We start from the raw sequence: 25,665 nt of genomic DNA on the forward strand, positions 1-25,665 counted from the left end.
GTTGGGAAACTGGAAAACCTAATACATTATTATACAATGGGTAAAACCGTTGGACCGTAGAAAAAATAAGAAAATATATTCAATGAACTTGTGGCTTTGGGTGAAGAAGTATCAAAATAGAATACTGGTAGCATGAACTGACTGTTACCAAGATAAATTTGATGGTGTTCAAGAAAGAGATGTGTTCAAAAATGATTAGCCTATTTTCAAGGAAGGACTTAGGACTTTCAAATTGAGTGATAGCCTGGGTCAAACACCTTATAAAGGATATAGCTGCAATCCTTAAGAATTAAAATTGGACTGCCTTAATCCTTAAGATGGACAAATGATTCCTGAAGGACAGTTTCTCAGAAAAACCTATAAACTCAAAGTATCTGTTATTAAATACAAAAAGATAAGCATGTCTGAGAAACTCTTATCAATGAAATAATTGCATAGGAACCTGACCAGATTAAATACTCATACAAAAAGTATATTACCAAAAGTGACACCAGAGATCAAGAGAAATTACGTGAGATAAGGATAAGTTCCTAAAAAGGAATGCTGGGCCCTCAGATCACTATGGTCTGAAAGCAGGCTGAGAAAGCTGCTGAACTGCTAAGGAGGGCAGTATTTTCCAAAGACCTTTTCAGATGCAACAAAGGATGATACGAAAAAGTAGAGAAGTTCCAGAGGAATCAGCCAAAAGCCATGAAAATAAACGGAGCGGTAAGCATACTCCCAGGAAAAACTGGGACCTAATCAGGGAACACTAATTATATCCAAAATAAAGGGATCTCACACTGTTTTCCAGCAGAATTTCAGATTTCCTAGAGAATGACTGCAAACTCACCTCTTAAGTACCCAATTTCTCTTTTTTTTTTTTGAGAGACAGAGTCTCACTCTCGCCCAGGCTGAAGAGTGCAGTAGCACAATTTCAGCTCACTGCAACCTCCGCCTTCCAGGTTCTAGCAATTCTCCTGCCTCAGCCTCCTGAGTAGCTGGGATTACAGGTGCATGCTGCCACACCCTGTTAATTTTTGGTATTTTGGTAGAGATAGGATTTCACCACGTTGCCCAGGCTGGTCTCGAACTCCTGAGCTCAGGCGATCCACCTGCCAAGGCCTCTCAAAGTGCTAGGATTACAGGTGTAAACCACCACACCCAGCCTAGTACCCAATTTCTTAATTTCACTACAATAGTTAAACTATGTTGTATTTTTCTGCCACTATTTTTAAAAACTGACAAATAAAAACGTTATGTATTTATGCTGTGCAACACAAGGTTTTGATATATGTATACACTGTGGAATGGCTAAACAAGCTATTTAACATACTACCTCACATACATATTTTTATTTTGTGTTGAGAATCCTTGAAGTCCATTCTCTTAGTAATTTTGAACTATACAATATGTTGTTAATATGTGCCACTATTTTTGAAAGTAAAACAGACTGGCAGTAAAATAAAACTCTTTAAATATATTTTGGTTGAAACAGACCAATTCTCTAATAGTGTTCTACAATTAGAATTTTCTGTAATCAGTTAATTCAAAACAATGTAAATCTATGCTTAACAGACACACCCCACTTAAGCATTTCAAATCTTTAAACACAACAGCTATATAAAGTTTTTCCCTCTTTGTCTAAATATCCTGTCTATTCCTTCTGGCAAAGATTCCCCAAAAAGCCAAAGTAAAAAGGACACCAAGTAGAAAAGGCAGCAAGAGAAAAATGCAAAAAAAAAACAAAAAAAACCTCATAATTCCCCAGATATCCGAGTAGTTATACTAAAAAGCTTTCAAAATTAAATTTACACACAACAATTATTATAACCCTATTTTTAAATAAAGTACCTATTCTAGAGGAGATAAAAAAAGATTAGTAGGCTCAGCACAGTGACTCATGCCCATAATCCCAGCACTTTGGGAGGATGAGATGGGAGGATAATTTGAGCCCAGGAGTTTGAGGCTAGCCTGGGCAAGATGACGAGACCAGTCTCATCAAAAAAAAAAATTGGCCAGGTGTGGTGGCACATGCCTGTGGTCCCAGCTACTTGGGAGGATAAAGTGGGAAAATCCCTTCAGCCCAGGAGTTTTAGGTTACAGTGTGCGACTGCACCACTGCACTCCAGCCTGGGTGACAGAGTGAAATGACATCTTTAAAAAACAAAAAATGTGCTATAGCTTCAAATATATACTAAAGTTCCTCAAACATACCATCTTGCCCAATTTCTCTATTACATATTTGACCTTGATCTAAGTATCTTTATAAATTGATATACCAAAAAGTCTTCAATTAATGAAATGATAAATAGCCATCCTCTACCAATTTTTATTTTACAAAATTTTTCCAGTTTTTCCTATAATTTTAACAAAGAGCAAAACAACAAACATCCTGTAAGAGAAAACTGATAAAAATGCAAAGAGATACGTGCTTGTTTAAAGTCAAATGTCTCATTTATTGCATAACTAATTATACATTAAAAATAAACTCACATGTCACTCTCTGAAGGACAGGGCTGTTTAACCACTTTGGGTCTGCCTCTTGGTTTTGGAATCTTGACTTCTGTAGCTAATATTCACATGGAAAAAAAATCAGTAACTACTAGTTTCTCTTTAAGATATAAATCTCAGATATAAAGATTAGAAATGATACATACTATATAAGAATATCAGTAGCTTATTACATATACAATTATTTCTAAATTTTAAAAATACTTCCCCACCATGGTTCAAATGAGCAATAACCAAAAATTAATAAAGAGGTAAAAAGAGTAATAATCCTCAAATTGTCCTTGTTATGACTGAGAGGGCTTAAAACATTTTTCACTATTGTTTTAACAGTAATGTCACAAAATTCAACTTTAGAATAGGAAGTAGCACTTATATTTAATATTAATATATAATATTACTTATGTAGTTACATATCTTTGGAAGTTCATATCAGAATTCACTGAGTTTCCTAACACTATTGATTTGATCCACTGCAATATTAAATTCCAAAATATTATGTAAATAAATTTTTTTTTCCTTTTCCAGGTATTACTTATCTTACCCCCCATTTTCAGTAAGAATCCTATTAAAAAGAAAAAAATTCAATTTTGGTTAATTTCCTTTTTTTACTTTGTATAAGGAAAATCCTTCCAAAACACTTCCAATTTGCCAAATTAAGAAAATACTTTTAACAGGCAATGCTGAAAAGAGCTGCATACTGCAAAAATCAAAATCCCTTATCAACAAAGAAAACAGTAATTTAAAATATTAATGGCTTTAATCAAATGCTGTTACTCATTCTCTGATTATAACTCCATTTTGAAATAGTATGACTCTTAGGTGAAAGGTAAAATCAACCCATTATTCATGATAATTTTAATCTCACCACCGCCTCTCTTACCACTATTTAGGGAAAACATAATGGGGATAAAGCAAAGTTTATTTCAAATTTAAATACTTTGAAACAGAGCACAAATCATCACATTTATGTCCTTTGAAATCTGTATGTTACACATTATCAATTGCCTATTCACTTCAATCCAAATTATTTGAGGCAGCAACACTTTAAATGGACTGTAATATTAATCGCAAGCCAAACAGATATTTAAACATCAGTAATCCTACCTGCAGGTCGTCCTCTTTTAGGACTCACTTTTAGATTAACAGATGCTGTTGCTGTTGTCACTACTCCTGCCTCCTCAGTTTCTACTTGTTTTTCTGCCTGAATTACAAAAATTTAATTAACTTATTTAGTAAATAGTAGGCAAAGTTTAATTCGATGGCAAAAATATGCCAGTTTATGGTAATGTGAGTTCAAGTATAACCTCTACATGATCTTTGTTATTTTCCAACAATCAACTCAGAGTAACATCTTCAAACTTAGTTTTATAACTCTAGTGAACAATTCTTTAAAAAATGCACTTCTTAGAAATGAAGTCATTTGTAAAAATAAATCTAATATTCTTGATGAAACATGGAGACCAAAGTAAACTGTGATTACACTGCAACTAACACATTGCTGTTTCGAATTCTTTGTTCATATAGACACATTTTATTTCTAAACTGAGACTGTTACCTAACAGTTCTCTAGGAGTTATTCTTATTAGCAGAGAGTAAGGAATCCCCTGACCATGTGCAAACTCTAATGCCCTTTGGTAATTGCTTATCTGACTCTCCTGGAGAGAATGGCCCCAAATGAGAATCAGTATTATTGATTTAATTAGAGTGGAACAAAGGTTAAGAAGCACAGATAAGAAAGGAAGTGTAGGCCAGGCGCAGTGGCTCACGCCTTTAATCCCACTTTAATCCCAGCACTTTGGGAGGCTGAGGCGGGTGGACCACGAGGTCAAGAGATCGAGACCATCCTGGTCAACAAGGTGAAACCCCCTCTCTACTAAAAGTACAAAAGTTAGCTGGGCATGGTAGTGCGCGCCTGTAGTTCCAGCTACTCGGGAGGCTGAGGCAAGAGAATCGCTTGAACCCAGGAGGCGGAGGTTGCGGTGAGCCAAGATCATGCCATTGCACTCCAGTCTGGGTAACAAGAGCAAAACTCTGTCTCAAAAAAAAAAAAAAAAGAAACAAAGTGTAAATATGAGGCAGCAGTTAGTACTGATCATAATTAAAAAAGGAGGAAAGACCAAAGGAGGAGATGATGGGCTACTTCCCCATCTCCCCCAACTATTTAGAATTCAGCATTAACTGTATTACTAAAGATAAGAGCTAGATGGCATTCAAAACATGCATAATCCAATCTCATTGATTAAAAAAATTAAAAACTGCCTTTTCATCAATGATTTGATTTGTAAACACAATGCCCAGTGTTGGTAAGGACGTGGAGAATCATTCTTTATACATTTACTTCCAGTGATCAACAAGGTGGTACCAATAAACTGATACTTTATGAAAGAGCATAATTACGAATGGGTATTGGCAATATAGAATGTGCGAATCTCTATATAGGGTTGGACCCGGTGGCTCACACCTGTAATCCCAGCCTTTTGCAAGACTGAGGTGGGTGGATCACTTGAGGTTAGGAGTTCAAGACCAGCCTGGCCAACATGATGAAACCCCATCACCACTAAAAATACAAAAAAATCAGCCAGGCACAGTGGTATACAGCTGTAATCCAAGTTATGTAGGAGACTGAGGCAGGAGAATTGCTGGAACTTGGGTGGTGGAGGTTGCAGTGGACCGAGATCATATCACTGCATTCCAGCCTGGGTGACAGAGCAAGACTGTCCCTCCCAAAAAACAAACAAAAAACTATATGGCGATTCCAATTCTAAGAATGCACCTGTTTATTAGTTTTTTGAACAGTTCTTTTAATAACTGAAACATAATGATGCATATTAAAAGTATCATTAAAACTCATCTAAGGTAGTAACCCTTGAATTGTTCTCAGAGAACACTGAAAATTCCTCCCTAAACATTATTAGCTCAGATTTTATTTCTAGAATTTTAAGAACTTACAGACCAAGCTGCCCTGCCCCAGTCCTGACTCAATAGGTCTGAGTCAGAAAATCAGGCATCAGTGATTTTATAAAGCTCCCCAGGTAACAAAGCTTAAGAACTCAAGACTGAGAGCTCTTTTCCTACTGAGGAGTTAAGAGGGCATAATTTGTCTAAAATTCAGTTATAACTGATCAATTCTTTGGTGCAAAGAAAACTCTCTTCACTTACACTTTCTGGAAATAAACCAAGACACTGAATAAGAATTATAGGTAGGGTTGTGCGCAGTGGCTCATACCTGTAATCCTGCCCAGCACTTTCGGAAGCTGGGCAAGCGGATCACAGGAGTTCGAAACCAAGCCTGGCCAACATGGTGAAACCCCTCTCTGCTAAGAATACAAAAATAAGTCGGGCGCCTGTAATCCAAGCTACTCAGGAGGCTAAAGCAGGAGAATCACTTCAACTCACGAGGCAGAGATTGCAGTGAGCTGAGATCCTGCTACCACACTCCAGCCTGGGCAACAGAGCAAGACTCCGTCTCAAAAAAAAAAAAAAGAATGATAGGCAGAAGAGATGGCTTTTAAGGAGGTACCAATAAATGTAACAAGTTCATCAATAATAATAATTAAAAATATATTAAAACCGATACTAAGAGATCAGCCCTACCATGCATATGTTTGTGACTATTATACCAAAATCATGCAAGTCAGAACCATTCCTCATGAAAATAAAATAAAATCAAAGAATAAGAAGTATTTTACTAAAGAAAGGGCCAATGAAGTTACATGAAATATACACATTTAGAGCTTTTTTTTCTCTAAATTTATTTAGGACATGCTTAAATAAACATCCTAAACACAAAATTCTAAACTCTTAAGACTACAGACTTACTTCTCTATTTTACTTGCTCTGAGACCTCTAACCCTTTAATTCATTTTCTCATTTCTTACCCCACTTTCTAGCTCTACCAACCTTCTCCAATCTTAACTAAAAAGCCCCCCCGCCCCTCTCTATGGGATTACTATTTAAGCACATTTGCACGTCCTCCACATCATTATTTAGCTATATCTGTCCCACAAATCCTCAACAGAGAGGTTACTATACAATTCTACCTTCTCTGTTCTACTATTCACAGCTGCTGAGGCCTGATTAAAAAAAAAAAAAACTGTACAAACATGCATTCATTTTATGCAATCTCAGTTGAGATCTCAAAGTCACTTTACCCTATTTGATCAGGCCTTCTTATCCCATCAACAGCTAACATAAAGAGTCAATCCATTCTTCCTGACTTGTGCCATATCCAAAGTCTTGCTTTGATGTGGGTGGAGGAGAAAAAGAAAGGGCTGTAGAAAAGAATTCCTTTAATTTCCTAGTGTTCCAAGAAATTTTCATTGCCTCCTCCATCCCTCCCCTTCAGTGTTAAAGAGATTGAAACATCCAGCAGGGCACGGTGGCTCACACCTGTAATCCCAGCACTTTGGGAGGCTGAGGCAGGTAGATCACAAGGTCAGAAGTTCAAGACCAGCCTGGCCAACATAGTGAAACCCTATCTCTACTAAAATACAAAAATAAGCCAGACGTGGTGGTGCGTGCCTGTAATCTCAGCTACTCAGGAGGCCAAGGCAGGAGAATTGCTTGAAACCAGAAGGTGGAGGTTGCAGTAAGCCAAGATTGCACCACTGCACTCCAGCCTGTGTGAAAGAGTGAAACTTCGCCTTAAAAAAAAAAAAAGACGGAAACCTCTATCTCCTCCTTGTTAAATCAGTTCCTTCAAATGTCCCCTCTATTCTTTCTCATCCAACACATACTTACATAAAATAATTTATACTGACTCCACATCTTTGATCTTTCCCAGTTTCGCAAAGAGAAAGTGTTAAGGCATCTACCGTCTTTTGTCATTTTAACACTTTCCCTTAGCCATGAAAATCTCTAATAAGTTGCCACATTCTCCTTTCCTTCAAAGATTTCAAAAGCATAGTGTAACTTTACCATTAAACACTTATTCTCTAACCCCTTAATCTAGTTTCCGTCCTTACCATTTGACTAAATGGAGTTCACCTTAAAGTCTCCTAGAGGAGCCTATTTGACAAGTATCTTACTGGAACCCTCTCTAAATCAGGACATTACTGACCACCTCTTCATTCTGCACATTCTTCCTCCCCCCGTTTAGTTTAATACCATCTTAGATCTTCCCTTGACAGTCCATTTTCAGCCATAATTACGCACAGCAACTTTCCCCTCTCTCCATCATACTCTTTCAGGATTCTGGCTTTTGCATCCTCTCCATAAAGAATTCTCCTTTGACCTCATCTATTACCCTATCTTCATGCCAGAGACTGCATCTGTAACTTACATCTTTTCCTTCTTTGGTACCAGAACAATATATATCTTCAATCCAATTCCCATGGGTGCTTCATCTTCCCCTTACCCATGCCTGTGATCCCAAACCAACATCCTCTGCACTCACAATAACTATTCAAGTCAAGACCTTGGAGCCACCTTAGATTTTGCCCCACCACCACCCCATACCCCCGCCTTTACCATCCACTTCTAATCAACCATCAACTTAACCTCATAAAGAGCTCTTAAATCCCATCTCTTGTCTACACCACTTAAAATATCTGCTATACGATCCTTGTCTTTCCAGGCTCATGCCACCTCCTTAGAAAGGCCTTTTGTAGCCTAAGTTGCCAAAACATTAACTCTCTATTTTAAATATTTATTTTTTTGTCTCAGAAAAAGTAAGTTCAAAGGAAACAAAGACCTTGTCTTCTTTCTTCAAGACTCAATTCCATGCCAAGGCCAGTAAAGTCAGTACTAAAATTCTTAACAAATTTTACAGTGAACTGGTCTCACTGCCCCAATCCAATCCCCATCCTTCACACTGCTTTTTAAAAATTGACACATTTAGGCTAGGTGCGGTGGCTCAGGCCTGTAATCCCAGCTACTCAGGAGGCTGAAGCAGGGAAGATCACCGGAGGTCCGGAGTTTGAGACCAGCCTGGCCAACATGGTGAAACCCTGCCTCTACTAAAAATAAAAAAATCAGCCAAGCATGGTGGTGCATGCCTATAATCCCAGTGACTCGGGAGGCCGAGGCAGGAGAACTGTTTGAACTCAGGAGGTGGAGGTTGCAGTGAGCCAAGATCCGGCCACTTCACTCCAGCCTGAGCAACAAAGCAAGATCAGTCTATAGTCCCAGCTACTAGGGAAGGTAAGACAGGAGAATTCCTTGAGCCCACAAGTGTGAGGCTGCAGTTAGGTGTGACCACACCAGTGTACTATATAACCTATGTGACAGAGCAAGACCACATCTCCTAAAAAAATGTTTAAAAGGAGGCATCCAAATTTTAAAATAATTCAGTAATTTCCCATCACTTTTATTAAGTTTCAAGGACTTTATGACAACATCAGGTTTTTTTGGGACCCATTTTCTTCTAACTTTATGGTCTGTTAATACTGAAATACAACCCTCAAAATCCTTGAAACGGAAGTCCTCTATGTGTCTGTATATGCTATTCAAATCGCTTCATGTGTCCTTCCCCGCTCCTTTATCTGCATGACAAAATTCTGCCTGTATTTTAAAATCATAAGGTTATCACATGACCTCCCACCCATACTGCACAGCAGATAAAAAAATCACTGTAATTATTTATTTTCAGTGTACCTCCTCATGAGATACTGAACTCTTAGTTTTCTTTGTATCTTTGGTGTGTAATAATAATTTGAGACATAAATAGGTGAGAAAAAGGTGTGAACAAACTTTCATATATGTAAGGAAAATTTCACATTAATTAAAACCATGTACCTAATCCTGCACTGTTACTTACACTCATTTCTCACAACAATGTTGTGAAGCAACAATAACAACATAATAATAGACAACACTTATATATAGCACTTAGTAGTATTTAGGTACCAGGATTTAGCATAAACACTTTATGTATGTTAAATCATTTAATCCTCAACAACCTTGATTATACTTCTATCCATTTTAGAGAAATCGTGAACCAGTCATTAAAATGAATGAAAACTGGTGCATTTTATTTCCCTTACCATTTAAGTTATTTTAAGGGTGCTGTATCACTAAAAGAAACAGATAGTTTGCCAAGTAAAATATAACCCATAAAAATTAAAAGGTTTAGAATAAAAGGTGAAATTTAAAGTTTCATAATATCTACTCTCCCTCAATCCAACTAAAATAAAAATTCTTTTCAGATCCTTGTGGTTGGTGAGTCAGTGAAATTACCTTTCTCTTTCTCCCTCTTCTGGCAGCTTTTGGAGTAGTTATATCGACTGCTTTAGTCATATCCTAAAAAGGAAAAAAGAAAACTGAATACTGAATAAATTACTCCAGGAATGAAAGAAACCTTCTTAAACTAAAAGTCACAAGCATGTTTCACTAAAAGCACTGGGAAAATTTGTTTTGCTCTGTAGACTTCTGAAATTCTAAACATTATATTTTAACATTATGGAGTGAGAAAAATGCATTTCCACTGTCAGTTCAAATATAAAAGTCAAGCTTGCTAGTATACCAGGAAGTCTATTTAAATTTATAAAACTACTTTTTCTACACTAAATTCTGAATTTTCGGGTTGTGAATTTTAAAGGATGGCTGGGACTCTGAAGATCATCTAACAACCATTTCATGAGGCCTAGGAGGGCTAAATGAGTAATCTTTACTAACAGATTACCATACAGAGTTTGAAATCAACCTAGGTTTTAAAAAATTTAGTCTCATGCTCTTTCCAGTACAGCCATTACACAACACTTCTCTTTAAAAACTATCCTTAACACTACCCACCCTATCCTTAACACTACCCACCCTTAAAGATGCATAATTGTTTAACAATACTGTATTTAATATTTACACAAGGAAATAAGCCTTAAAATATTTTCTCATTCACTTTTCAAGTACTTTAAAGATTACTGCCGGGTGCGGTGGCTCACGCCTGTAATCCCAGCACTTTGGGAGGCCAAGGCGGGTGGATCACGAGAGGTCAAGAGATTGAGACCATCCTGGCCAACATGGTGAAACCCTGTCTCTACTAAATACAAAAAATATTAGCCGGGCTTGGTGGCACATGCCTGTAATCCCAGCTACTTGGGAGACTGAAACAGGAGAATCGTTTGAACCCAGGAGGCGGAGGTTACAGTGAGCCGAGAATGTGCCATTGCACTCCAGCCTGGGCAACAAGAGCAAAACTTCGTCTCAAAAAAAAAAAGATTACTTTCTACTTAGCCATGGCCAACTCATTTCATTATTTCTTCCTTGAAACAAAATGGGTTTAAAATGTTAAGGGAAATAGAACATACCTCATTACTGGCCTTTTCCTCATGGTCGGTATCTTCCTTTGAAACACTGGTTTCTTTTTCTTCAACTTCAACATCAGATGACGCATTTGATTGTTTAGTTGCTGCCTGTGAGCAATCAACTCTATTAATTTCACAAAATAAGTTTTTACCCCAACAATATATACCATTTTTTGTTTACTTTTACTTTATTTAGAGATAGGGTCTCGCTCTACCACCCAGGCTGGAGGTGTGGCAGAAACATGGTATACTGAAGCCTCAATTCTTGGACTCAAGGGATCCTCCCTCCTCAGCCTGAGCCCAGGAGGTCAAGGCTATAGTCAAACATGATTGCACCACTATACTCCAGCCTGGGCAACGCAGACTCAAATAATAAAAATTTTTTTTAAAAATTCAAGACTATATGGTGACAAGGCTTGGCAATTTGGAGGATGAACAAGACCATAAAGGTGCAATCACAGGACAAATGATCCAAGAGAAATTACAAAACATAGCCAGGTGTGGTGGCTCACTCCTGTAATCCCAGAACTTTGGGAGGCTGAGGTGGACAGATCACTTGAAGTCAGGCATTCAAGACCAACCTGGCCAATATAGTGAAACCCCACCTCTATTTAAAAATACAAAAATTAGCCAGGGATGGTGGTGACACCTGTAATCCTAGCTACTCAGGAGGCTGAGGCAGGAGAATCACTAAAACCCAGGAGGCAGTGAGCAAAAATCGAGATCATACCACTGCACTCCAGGTGACAGAGCAACACTGTTTCCAAAAAAATAAATAAATAGAAAAGAAATTCCAAGACATTAAGTTTCAGGAAACAATTCTCTTTAGACAGATGTCCTCCCATTACACAGTCAAGGCAATAATGATGAGAAACCATGCAGCCATTCAACAAATCTTTAGTGAATATCTATTCTTCTCACACATGTACATGCTGGGCACAGAGGACATAAACCTTTTGTTCACAGAGGCAACATAATAGTCTATAGCAGGTACAGACAAGTATAGAAACAACTATGATATGGTTCAATGAATCCATTAACAAGTAAGTACTAGGAAGTAATAAAGTCACTTATCATCATTTAATGTGGCCTTGGAGCATCAATGAAAGATTCATAATGTTCCAAATAGAATAGTATCTCAACAGTTCTCCAAAGTAAGAAAAAGCATGGCACAGGTGAAGAAATAAAATTTATAGGTTTAAAGTTAAAAGCCAGGCCGGGTGCAGTGGCTCACACCTGTAATCCCAGCACCTTGGGAGGCTGAGGAAAGTAGAATCACAAGGTCAGGAGTTCAAGACTGGCCTGACCAAGATGGTGAAATCTCATCTCTACTAAAAATACAAAAATTAGCCAGACACGGTGGCAGGCGCCTATAATCCAAGCTACAAAGGAGGCTGAGGCAGGAGAATTGCTTGAACCCTGAGGGGCAGAGGTTGCAGTGAGCTGAGATCACACCACTGCACTCTAGCTTGGGAGACATAGAATGAGACTCCGTCTTTTAAAAAAAAAAAAAAAAAAAAAAAAAAGAGTAAAAGCTGCCAAATTTCCAGTTTGTTGCTACCTCCTTCTTCTTTAGGTTTACTCATACTCTTCCCAGTTTTTGGACCTCACGTCTTAATAAGAGGACATATACTGATGAATGAGAAACTGTCCCAATAATACCTTCATAAAGACCTCCTCTCATAGCTCTCTGATTCTATTATAAAGCCATCTGTTTATTTTAATTTTTAAGAGTTCTGGAACATCCATTTGGGAATATGTGCACAATTCAAGAATGCAATCAACAATATAAAAAATTTTTCTAAATCACATAAATACCAGTACAGAGGAAAAGAGAAGCAGTGCTTTCTGTAGTATGATAAAAATGATACAAGTTGGATCAAGGCAAACCACTCCATGAAAATTTAGTATAACATATAAATTAACAAAAGCACAGAAAAGAAGGTATAAGGCTGCTGTTGACACCAATAAATATAATTGGCATAGTGCTGTAAGTATATTTATCACATATTAATTTAACCCATGAGGTTCATATTCTAATACAATTCTATCGACTTAGAAATTAAAGGCTGGGCATGGTGGCTCACGCCTGTAATCCCAGTACTTTGGGAGGCCGAGGCAGGTGGATCACCTCAAGTAAAAAGTTTGAGACCAGTCTGGTCAATATGATGAAACCCTGTCTCTACTAAAAATACAAAAAATTAGCCTGGCCCGGTGGTGGGCACCTGTAACCCAGCTACTTGAGAGGCTGAGGCAAGAGAATCACTTGAACCTGGGAGGTGGAGGTTGCAGTGAGCTGAGATAGAACCACCTCACTCTAGCCTGGGCAACAAGAGCAAAACACCACCTCGAAGGAAAAAAAAAAATTAGAGTAAGAAAACTTAAGCACACATACAAAACCTAAATTTAGGAGAAGAGTACATACAGCTTTAAATTCAATGATGTATAAAATAAACCCTCAATCAGGAGCAGCTAAATAACTGAAAAGTTCCCAGTTTTTGAGATCTGTTTAACTACATAAAGTAATGATCTTAGTCATTTGTCTTGATATAAAAGGTTCAAGGTTCAACCTCACAAATAAGAACATAACAATCTAGTATGAAATTCACAAGGCTTTTAGAATTTATTTTTCTACAGCTAGATTATGCCCCAGGGTTAAATAATACCAAATTTTAGGTAATATGACTTACCTGTTGACTTGAAAATTTCACTTTTGGATTGTTATCTATCTCCCATAAACCTTCATTAAAACCTTTTCTTTTATTTGGTTTGCCATACTTTTCCTTATTTTCTGAGTAAGGAAATATATCCTTTGGTCCTAAAAAGGCACTAAAAAGGGGGGGAGAATGTGAGTGCAAAACAATCTCAATTAAATACATAAGTTATTAAATAAGATACTCTATTATGCAATTATCAAAAATACATAATCTAAACCACATTACAATTCTTATATAAGTTAAAGGGCAACTTTAATACAATACTTGTATTAAATTCAATAATAAGCAACTATTTGAATAGATCCATAATCCTATTAAGTAAAACCACAATGTGAATGTACTTAATACTGCTGAACTGTACACTTAAACATGGTTAAATCACCGGGTGCAGTGACTTACGCCTGTAATCCCAGCACTTTGGGAGGCTGAGGGTGGATCACCTCAGGTCAGGAGTTCAAGACCAGCCTGGCCAACATGGTGTAACCCTGTCTCTACTAAAAATACAAAAAGTGGCTGGGCGTGGTGGCACATGCCTGTAGTCCCATCTACTTGGGAGGCTGAGGCAGGAGAACTGCTTGAACCTGAGAGAGGCAGAGGTTGCAGTGAGCTGAGATCATGTCCCTGCACTCCAGGCTGGTGACAGAGTGAGACTCTCTCTCAAAAGAAAAAAAAAAGGTTAAATCAGTGAATTTGGGTTCTTTAACAATGATAAATCACAAAGTTTGACACATTCGCATTAATCAATATATTTAACTTCCCCAAATATAGTTTCACTTCAAAATAACTTGATATATTATACAATTCACGAAACTGTTATGTTTTTACAATAATCAACTAATATGTTAAGAATTTTATTTTACTCAATGAGGGAATCAGACATGTTATAACCCATTCATTCATTCATTCATGTATGTATGTATGTACAATCAATTCTTGCTATCTGTGGTAGTAATGTTCTATAAAGTCACTGTGAAAGCTGAATTAGCAAATACTCAACTGTTGATCCTAGGGGAAAAACTGTTCCCTCTTAGGAGAAATACATAAACCAGTCAATACATAAATTCATTTTATGCATGTTTCTGTTTAAAGACACCTTATTTAATACAGATTGCTAACTCATTAACACTGAACTCATAGCCAACAGTGTATATAACATGCACTTTCTCTGTAGAGCACATTATAGCCTTCTTGCACTTAGCAACACTAAAGAGCACTTTAGCACTATGCTTGGGGGCTAGTTTAAATAGCAAAATGACCAACAAAAGCACAAAACTGCAAAAATCCACGGCAATAAATAGACTGCAAAAAAAATACTTGCTTACAGTATGAGTGCTGAAAAAAAAAGGCAAGCATTCCCTTGTTCAACCTCAGCTAAGAATGTATGTATCAAGAGATTCAAATGTTTCTGCTACTCAGTGCATATTTGTGAAATGACCTGGAAGACACTACAACAAGTACTACTGATTTGGGGTTACAAATACATTTTAGTGAGTAGGTACATTTGCAAACATGGTATCCACAAATAATGAGTCTCAACTGTTTGCATGTGTGTGTACATATATTCACAGATAGTTCTTAATTTACTAAGGGTATATGCCCCAATAAACCACTGTAAATCTAAAATATCTCAAGTCAAAAATGCATTTAAATACTATGAAAACCCCACTATCAAGTCAAAAACATCTAAGTTGAACCACTGTAGGTGTGTTAGTCCATTCTCATGCAGCTATGAAGAAATACTTGAGACTGAGTAATTTACAAAGAAAAGAGGATTAACTGATTCACAGTTCCACATGGCTGGGAAGGCCCCAGGAAACTTAGAATCACGGCAGAAGGCACCCCTTCACAGGGCCACAAGAGAGAGAATGCATGCAAGCAAGGGAAATGCCACTTATAAAACCATCAAATCTCATGGAACTCTCTATCACAAGAAAAGCATGGGGGAAAAGAAACCACCTACCTCCTTCTATTACTTCCACCTGGTCCCGTCATTGACACATGGGGATTATTATAATTCAAGGTAAGATTGGGGATAGGACACAGAGCCAAACCACCATTCTGCCCTTGGCCCCTCTCAAATCTCATGTCCTCACATTTCAAAACACAATCATGCCCTTCTAACAGTCCCCCAAAGTCTTAACTCATTCCAGCATTAACCCAAAAGTCCAAGGCCAAAGTCTCATCTGAGACAAGGCAAGTCCCTTCCACCTAGGAGTCTCTAAAATCAAAAGCAAGTTAGTTACTTCCTAGATACAGTGGTGATACAGGCACTGGCTAAATACTCCGTTCCAAATGGGAGAAACTACCTAAAACAAAGGAGCTGGCTGCAGGCCCCCATGCAAGTCTGAAATCTAATAGGACAGTCAAGTTCCAAAATGATCTCCTTTGACTCCATGTCTCACATCCAGGTCAAGCAAATGCAAGAGGTGGACTCCCAGAGTCTTAAGAAGCTCTGCCCGTGTGGCTTTGTATGGTACCACCACTCCAACTCAGGCTGGTGTTGAATGTCTGCAGCTTTTCCAGGTACATGGTGAGCTGTCAGTGGATCTACCATTCTGGGGTCTAGAGGATGGTGGCCCTCTTCTCACAGTTCTACTAGGTAGTATGCCAGTGGATACTCTGTGTCAGGGATCCAAGCTCACATTACCCTTCCACACTGTCCTAGCAGAGGTTCTCCATGAAGTCTTCGTCCCTGCCGCAGACTTCTACCTGGAAATCAAGGCATTTCCATAGGTCCTCTGAAATCTGGGCAGAAGTTCCCAAACCTCTATTCTTGTCTTCTGCATACCCACAAACCCAACACAATGTGGAAGCTGCCAAGGCTTGGGGCTTGCACCCTCTGAAGCAACGGCCTCAGCTGTACCTTGACCCCTTTGAGCCAAGGCTGGAGCAACTGGGACACAGGGCACCAATTCCCAAGGCTGCACACAGCAGGGGAGGTGCCCTGGACCCAGCCCAAGAAACCATTTTTCCTTCCTATGCCTCTGGGCCTATGATGGGAGGGGCTGCTGCAAAGGTCTCTGACATGCCCTGAAGGCATTTTCCCCATTGTCTTGGTGATTATCATTTGGCAGCCAGCTTGAATTTCTCCCCAGAAAATGGGTTTTCTACTGCATCGTCAGGCTGCAAATTTTCCAAACTTTTATGCTCTGTCACTTCTTAAATGCCTTGCTGCTTAGAAATTTCTTCTGCCAGATCCCCTAAATCCGCTCTCTCAAGTTCAGAGTTCCACAGATCTCTAGGGCAGGAGCAAAAAGCCAACAGTCTCTCTGCAAAAACATAGCAAGAGTGATCTTTAATCCAGTTCCCAACAAGTTTCTCATCTCCATATGAGACCACCTCAGCCTGGACTTCATTGTTTGTATCACTATCAACATTTGGGTCAAAGCCATTCAACAAGTCTCTAACAAGTTCTCAACTTTCCCACATTTTCCTGTCCTCCTGTGAGCCCTTCAAACTGTTCCAACCTCTGCCTGTTACCCAGTTCCAAAGTTGCTTCCACATTTTCAGTTATCTTTACAGCAGCACTCCACTTCTAGTACCAATTTACCATGTTAGTTGGTTCTCTCATTGCTATAAATATCAGAGACTGGATAATTTATAAAGAAAAGAGGTTTAGGCACTTTGGGAGGCCGAGGCGGGTGGATCACAAGGTCAACAGATCGAGACCATCCTGGTCAACATGGTGAAACCCAATCTCTACTAAAAATACAAAAAATTAGCTGGGCATGGTGGCGCATGCCTGTAATCCCAGCTACTCAGGAGGCTGAGGCAAGAGAATTGCCTGAACCCAGGAAGGGGGAGGTTGCAGTGAGCCAAGATCATGCCATTGCACTCGAGCCTGAGTAACAAGAGAGCTAAACTCCGTCTCAAAAAAAAAAAAAAAAAAGGTTTAGTTGACTCAAAGTTCTGCATGGGTAGGAAGGCCTCAGGAAACTTACAATCATGGTAGAAGGTACCTCTTCACAGGGCTGCAGGATAAAGAATGTGTGCAAGCAGGGGAAATGCCAGACACTTATGAAACCATCAAATCTCATGAGACTCACTATCACAACAGCATGGGGGAAATAGCCTCCATCATTCAATTACCTCCACCTGGTCCTGTTGGTGACTACTATAATTTGAGGTGCAATTTTGTGGGGACACAGGGCCAAACCATATTAGTAGTTCAGGGACCATCTGTACACATATATTTAGATAAATTATCCAGGATATATCCTGTACATCTCCCCACATCAGTGAGTCATGTAGAAGCCTGTCGGTTCTACAAAGCTAGACATAAGTATGTTGATAATTTTACTACAATAGCTGATATATTCCCCAAAGCAACGGGAAAATGGATACTTATTTCCTCTAAAATGTATTAAATTTTAAAATTATGACTATCATTACATATATATCACAACTTCCTTATCTGCTAAAATTCTTTAAGAATTAGAGAACTAGGCCGGGCGCAGAGGCTCACGCCTACAATCCCAGCACTTTGGGAGGCTGAGGTGGGTGGATCACTAGGTCAAGAGATCAAGACCATCCTGGTCAACATGGTGAAACCCCGTCTCTACTGAAAATACAAAATTTAGCTGGGCATGGTGGCGCAGCCTGTCCCAGCTACTCAGGAGGCTGAGGCAGGAGAATTGCTTGAACCCAGGAGGTGGAGGTTGCAGTGAGCCGAGATCGCACCATTGCACTCCTCCAGCCTGGGTCACAAGAGTGAAACTCCGTCTCAAAAAAAAAAAAAAAAAAGAATTAGAGAACTCATGAGTATAGTTAATATTCTAGTTAGAATTTTTTACCATTTAAATATAATCAGGGCATATAAAAGCTTTATTTAAATTCTGTAATGTTCACTGTCTCCATGTATTTTAACTGCACATCTCATTTTCAAAGTAATATTATTATGCTACGGTAAGACAAACCAATAATTTACCAAATTTACTTTGGAGTTAAACTGAAATAATCTCATTTCATCAAAAAATTGAAGATTTTACTAGACATCATTAATTACTGACCACAATCTCAAATTAGAAAAAGTAACTAATTTAGCTGTAACAATACACATTCCTCTTAATAGGTTTCAAATTCTAAGTAAATGACTTAAGTTAAACCTCCATGAAAATATATTTCTAGTCAGAACAAACCAATTCAACACAAAATTCTCCCTCCTGAAAAACCATAAAAACAACAGTAAAGAGATTAATTTAAAAGTATAAACTCATAAGGCTAAACAAGACAAAAATAAAATTTGGAAGCTAAAAAGAAGACTGAAAAAGTTGGATCCTAGGCACCCTCATTTACAATTTAAAATCCCCAAAGGGCTCAAAATTGGGGTCACCAGGACTTCAGGAGTAGGAAAAGACCTTACAAAGACTTAATTATAGGAAAATGTTTTAAAACCTCAAATGTGGATTTTCAGAGGTATGGCTCTAAGTCTAAAAGCCAATGAAGACTATTTACCACAAAGTTACTGCATAAAGGTTACATATTTTTACATGAATTACTTTTCTTTACCTCAAAAGAAGCAGTTCTTAAAAATGACCATGCAAGGCAATCTTAATAATCAATGGGAAAAGTTACCACTGTTCTGTGACCTTTAAAAATTGTCAAAATATTGAGCAGTCTATTACTGACAGTTATAAATATATAAGGAAATGAAATAGTAAAACCAATACTTACTTAGCACACTGTAACTTAAAATATTAGGAACCCTGAGATTAAAGTGTATCACTTCTTTGTAAAAAATAAAAATAAATAAAAAATAAAAAACCATCAAGAATAATTTGAACATGTTTGCCTTCTTCTGATATTAATTATGACATGGAATGAGCCTATCTTCTATGCCTTGGCAAACTGTCATACTCCTAAGTTTGGATCAGATTTCAGTATTTTATCCTTCATGCTTTCAACGTTGTGAAATATCCTCAAGTGTTTTTCATTGGTGTCACTTCTATTAATAAGATATCTTCATCTTTTCCAATACAACTACCTTTTTCACTTATGTTGATAAGCTTGCCTTCACTAAGTTCCTCTGGCTGGACAATTAGTGTCTCTCCAACTGCAAACCAATATAAATGGTTTAGAGTTGGAGAGACACTAATATATATTAAACACCATATATATAAATAGCTTACAAGGTAAGCTATTTATTCTATAATTATATTTATATTAAATTCAAATTTCCCTTCTAGCATTATTATAATTTTTGTTACACTTTCATCTTTGTTGATCAATTTCATCGTTTATTTTGGTAAACTGTAACACGAGTGTATCATTAGGAGACAGAAGCCAAGTATACATCCCACTGGCTGTGCACGATTTTCAGAAACTGATACAGTGACCAATCACCAAGAAACTTTGAAAGTGGCCGGGGTGCCGTGGCTCACGCCTATAATCCCAGCACCTTGGGAGGCCGAGATGGGTGGATCACAAGGTCAAGAGATCGAGACCATCTGGTCAACATTGTGAAACCCCGTCTCTAATAAAAATACAAAAATTAGCTGGGCATGGTGGCGCACGCCTGTAGTCCCAGATACTCGGGAGGCTGAGGCAGAATTGCTTGAATCCAGGAGACAGAGGTTGCGGTGAGCCGAGAACATGCCATTGCACTCCAGCCTGGGTAACAAGAACGAAACTCCATCTCAAAAAAAAAAAAAAAGAAACTCTGAAAGTGACATTATATGCATCTGTAATTTACATCTTAATTGGTAGTTGAAAGACTAGCCACAAATTTTGTAGTTTATGCAATTACATTTAATATGAAAGGGTAGGTAAAATTTTAACCATGTTGTTAGGGGACTGCTATTTAGCTAATTCATGGTAACTGAAATTTGTGCCTACAGGAATTGTGTAAAGCTAAGGACTGCCTATATATATCCTTTTCTCCTCTTCAAGCTTTGAGTTTAAATTCCCCTTTTAACAGACAGCAATATTGCCATTCCTGCTTTCTTTGTGACATCATTACTTAGTCTTGTTTTGTTTGAGCTTTGTCTCACAAAATAAGACATAGCAAAGTCATTTATTAATACAGTTGGCGAGTCTTAGTAAAATTATATTCATTCACAACATGTAATGTTTATATTTAGTTTTATTCACATCACCTCATTTTACATGTACCTTTTCATTACAATTGGATTTTACTCTTAATTTTGCTAAGTATGTTTTATTTATTTATTTATTTATATTATTTTTTAAGACAGGGTTTCACCATGTTGGTCAGGCTGGTCTTGAACTCCCGACATCAGGTGATCCGCCCGCCTTGGCCTCCAAAGTGCTTGGATTACAGGGATAAGCCACCAAGCCCGGCCCCCTGCTAAGTATATTTTTTAAAAAAAATTCACCCCTTGCTCCTACTCCCAGATTCAAATTTACAAGTTGTACCTTTCATTATTAACCATTATGGTTCAAATGATGTCATATATAAATTCACATATCTTTTTTTAAAGGCAGAGTCTCGCCCTGTCGCCCAGGCTGGAGTGCGATGGCACGATCTCAGCTCACTGCAACCTCCACCTCCCAGGTTCAAGTAATTCTCCTGCCTCAGCCTCCCAAGTAGCTGGGATGACAGGCGTCTGCCACCATGTGCAGCTAATTTTCTGTATCTTTAGTACTGATGGGGTTTTATCATGTTGGCCAGGCTGGTTTCGAACTCCTGACCTCATGATCCACCCGCCTTAGCCTCCCAAAGTGCTAGGATTATGAGTCACCAAATTAACATATCTTAACATACCAAAAATTAAATAATTATGTCCTTCCAAATGAAAAGACCTTTACAAATATAAATTCACATTAGGTACAGAAGATTTTTTAATTCCCACATATTATTTTTTAGTTCATATAATTCAACATCATTATCAGGGAAATGTAAATTAAAAAATCACAAGATACTACCCTCACCCCCCACTCAGAGAGCTACAATAAAATGACAAGTAAGTGTTGGCAAGGATGTAAAGAAATTGGAACCTTCATACAACTGCTGGTGGGAATGTAAAACGATGCAGCTGATTTGGAAAGTCTGACAGTTTCTCAAAATATTAAACATAAAGTTACCATCTAACCCAGGAATTTCACTCCTAGAGAAATGAAAACTTATGTTCACACAAAAACTTGGACACAAATTTTCACCAGCATTATTCTTGATAGCCAAAAGTAGAAGTAACTCTAATTTAGTCTATCAAGTGATGAATAAATATCACATCAGGCTAGAGCATGGATTAACCTAGAAAACACCAACCTAAGTGAGAAAAGCCAGCCACTAAAGACCACATATTCTATGATTCTATTTTTTTTTTTTTTTGAGACAGAGTCTTGCTCTGTCACCCAGGATGGAGTGCAATGGTGTGATCTCAGCTCACTGCAACCTCTATTTCCTGAGTTCAAGTGATTCTCCTGCTTCAGCCTCCTGAGTAGCAGGATTACAGACATGCCACCATGCCCAGCTAATTTTAGCAGAGATGAGGTTTCACCATGTTATCCAGGCTGGTCTCGAACTCCTGACCTCACGATCTGCCTCAGCCTCCCAAAGCGCTGGGATTACAGGTGTGAGCCACCACGCCCGGCTGATTCCATTTATATGAAATACACAGAATAGGAAAGTAGGTTAGTTGCTACCTAGGCCAAGGCAGGAAAGAAGATTGGGTAGAAATGGCAAGTAAATGCTAATGGATACATGGTTTCTTTTTGGAGAAACTAATTGTATTTCAATAAAGCTGTTAAAATCTTTTGACAACATAGCCTATCAAAGAAAACTAGTCCATAATTTCACCAACTAAATCTGTTTTCACCCCACTTATTTGTATACATACATATATAACTATGTCATTTCAATGTATATCATACAAACTTACTCGAAAGCAGACCTCTTCAAACTAAAATGATTATCTTTTTAGGTCAACAATTACTCAACACCTATACAATATTTCACTGAATAGCTAAACCTATTGTTGGGCCATTTTTTATATCAAGTTTTCTATTATAAAATCATGCTGCTTTAATAAACATATTACTCAATCTCTGCACCTATCGCAGTGGCTTAAGCCTGTAATCCCAGCACTTTGGGAGGCCGAGGCGGGTGGATCACGAGGTCACGATATCGAGACCATCCTGGTCAACATGGTGAAACCCCGCCACTACTAAAAATACAAAAAATTAGCTGGGCATGGTGGCATGTGCCTGTAATCCCAGCTACTCAGGAGGCTGAGGCAGAATTGTCTGAACCCAGGAGGCGGAGGTTGCAGTGAGCCGAGATCGCGCCATTGCACTTCAGCCTGGGTAACAAGAACGAAACTCCATCTCAAAAAAAAAAAAGTGAGTGAGTCAGGTTGGGCCTGGTGGCTCACACCTGGAATCCCAGCCCCAGCACTTTGGGAGGCCAAGAAAAGCGTATCACCTGAGGTCCCAGCCTGGTCAACATGGGAAAACCCCATCTGTACTAAAAATAGAAAAATTAGCCAGTCATGGTGGTGTGTGCCTGTAATCCCAGCCACTAGGAAGGCTGAGGCAGAAGAATCACTTGAACCCAGGAGGCAGAGGTTGCAGTGAGCCAAGATCGTGCTGCATTCCAGCCTGGGTGATGGAGACTGTTTCAAAAAAAAGAAAAAAAAAGCAAGTAGGTCAACGATATGCTCAAGACTGATGAGCTCTTAATGACATTCGAAAATGACAGTAGATGGAAAAAAAGAAAATCTTCCTTGGGCACACAGTCCTACAGGTTTGGTGAACAGGGACTAGTTTAGTTTTTTGACAGACATCACTATACTAGTTCCCAAGGGTACAACCTTATGCAGCTGTGGTTCTGATTCATTCTTCAAAGCATTCCACTTTAAAATTATGTATTTTTAAAATGCTTAATACGCTAAGTAAAAGCAGGATATAATTACACATAATCGCAAATACCAAAAAATTGTAAGTCAGTCTGAAAGAAAATATATCAAAATGTTAATAGTTAGGTCTGACTGATTCATTCTTCAGCATTTCATTTTAAAATAACATACCAAATGCTTAATACACCCAAATGCACAAAAGCAGGCATAACTATATATGACAGAAACTCCTTAAAAATATGCATAGACAAGTTTGAAAAAAATACATCAAAATATTACCAAGTTTAGGGGTTGTTTCTAAAACTTAGGAATATGATTTGCTTCCTTTTACATTGTTTTTAAAATTTTTAACAATGAAAAGATACATATTCAAGGTAACTTATCCACCAAATTCCAGAGCTAAAAGGAAACTGAGGGATCACCAAAATCCTCATTTTAAGGATTAGAAAATTGAAATTCTAAAAGCCTGACGCAAGGTCATCTACCTATTAAAACAGCAGAGCCTCAATTTGAAGTGTTCCTTAAAGAGGTATTGGGCTTTAACCACTGTAATACAGTCTTTGAAACATATCCTAATAAAATATTGATGCTATTTCTCTATATATATGAATACAGACCTCAAATACCAATGTCAAAGCATGTTAGAGTCAAGAATAATGTAAAACATCCTAAGAAAACAGCAAATAATTAACTGCATTCAATACTAGTTTTATAATATTGAGGCAGCTCAAGTCCTACAATGTGTTTCTTTGATGGCACACACTTTGAAGCCCTAAGTGTAAACATGTGCATCCCAATTTTCCTAGCAATATATATACAGCCCAGACACGGTGGCTCATGCCTGTAATCTCAGCACTTTGGAAGGCTGAGGCAGGTGCATCACAATGTCAGGAGATCAAGATCATCCTGGCTAATGCGGTGAAACCCCATGTCTACTAAAAATAGAAAAAAATTAGCCAGGTGTGGCGACATGCACCTGTAATCCCAGCTACTTGGGAGGCTGAGACAGGAGAATTGCTTGAACCAGGGAGGCAGAGGTTGCAGTGAGCTGAGACGGCGCCACTGCACTCCAGTCTGGGCGACAGAGTGAAGCTCCGTCTCAAAAGAAAAAAAAATACACACATATACACATACACAGAGAGAGAAAAGCAATTATTTCTCTTCATTCACTTTTTGTGAACAATATGATAACCACAAGAACACAAATAAAAACTCAGGTGTTAAACATCTAGAACTCTTCTTTTAAAAGAAGTCACAGGCCAGGCATGATGGTTCACACCTATAATCCCAGCATTCTGGGAGGCTGAGGGGAAAGGATCACTTGAACCCAGGAGTTCAAGACCAGCTTGGCCAACATGGTGAAACCCTGTCTCTATTAAAAACATAAAAAATAGCCAGGCATAGTGGTGCATGCCTGTAATCCCAGCTACCAGGAGGCTGAGGCAAGATAACTGCTTGAATTCGGGAGGTGGAGATTATACTGAGCCGAGATAACGCCACTGCACTCCAGCCTGGGCAACAGAGTGAGAGACTGCCTCAAAACAAAAAGGGAAGAGAAACATGTTGCGTACACAAAATAGGAAATCCGATCAGAGCCAAATATATGAAGCTCAAAACTCACATAACTGTTGCCAAGTAATATTACTAAACAGAAAGATCCCATTTTTAACAATATATTGATTCTAACTTGCTGCTTCATTTCTGCATTAATAAATCACAAAATATGAAACACAGTTTTATATTTTATAATAGCATGTAATATTCTGTAATAGAAAAATGACTCAACAGACAACTGAATATGCATGTACTTACTATGTGCCATGAAGTTGCTGGTATAAAGAGATGAATTAACAGCTCATCTCATTATTTGGTGTAAAATTTAAGAGAAATCATACAAGTCCCACAGCAATACATGTAGCTATGAAACTTGTATAAAACTACTGTAGAAGAAAAAAAGCCTATCCTATTATTTATTCCTTTATTTTCTTCTTGTGACCATTGTCAGTACCTCCATATTGATCTTCACTCCTAAAACTATAAATTAGACAGGTTTTAAAACAGCCTGTGATGTATATTTAAAGTTCCTAAAACTGAGCACCCAACTTCTTTGCATTAAGACAATTAAGAGCAGTAAGGAAGAAAAAACAGCAAAATATCTTTATTTAAATTTTCTAGACTTTAAAGATATAGAGCTAGGTAAGAATATTCCCTGAATTAGCAAAGGTAATTAATCAGCAAAACTCACACTGGGCTGCATTTCAATTTAATAAATACCAGCAGAAGTCATGGAAAAATGGGTAAATTCCCAGAAGTCTTGTTCCCAAAATGAAATAAGTTTGCCAAGGCTGAACATTTTAAATAGTGGGCATTTATTTAGTGTTTAATACATGCCAAGCATTG

The 25,665-nt window shown here is 38.1% G+C and overlaps 1 protein-coding gene across 5 annotated transcripts in view; it reads right to left on the reverse strand.

The window, feature by feature from the left end:
- PSIP1 (PC4 and SRSF1 interacting protein 1) overlaps positions 1 to 25,665 on the reverse strand; it is a 48,160-nt gene that overhangs the window by 12,366 nt on the left and 10,129 nt on the right. For all 5 annotated transcript variants that reach the window (XM_002742942.7, XM_017973684.4, XM_008997204.5 and 2 more), the window contains exons 4-8: positions 13,424 to 13,562; positions 10,737 to 10,841; positions 9,670 to 9,732; positions 3,598 to 3,694; positions 2,476 to 2,551 (exon numbers count right to left, since the gene is read on the reverse strand). In XM_002742942.7, coding sequence (XP_002742988.1) covers positions 2,476 to 2,551; positions 3,598 to 3,694; positions 9,670 to 9,732; positions 10,737 to 10,841; positions 13,424 to 13,562 — 480 coding nt within the window. The remainder of the gene's footprint in view (positions 1 to 2,475; positions 2,552 to 3,597; positions 3,695 to 9,669; positions 9,733 to 10,736; positions 10,842 to 13,423; positions 13,563 to 25,665) is intronic.

This window comes from Callithrix jacchus, chromosome 1 (genome assembly GCF_049354715.1).
Source record: "Callithrix jacchus isolate 240 chromosome 1, calJac240_pri, whole genome shotgun sequence".
NCBI classification, from domain to species: domain Eukaryota; kingdom Metazoa; phylum Chordata; class Mammalia; order Primates; family Cebidae; genus Callithrix; species Callithrix jacchus.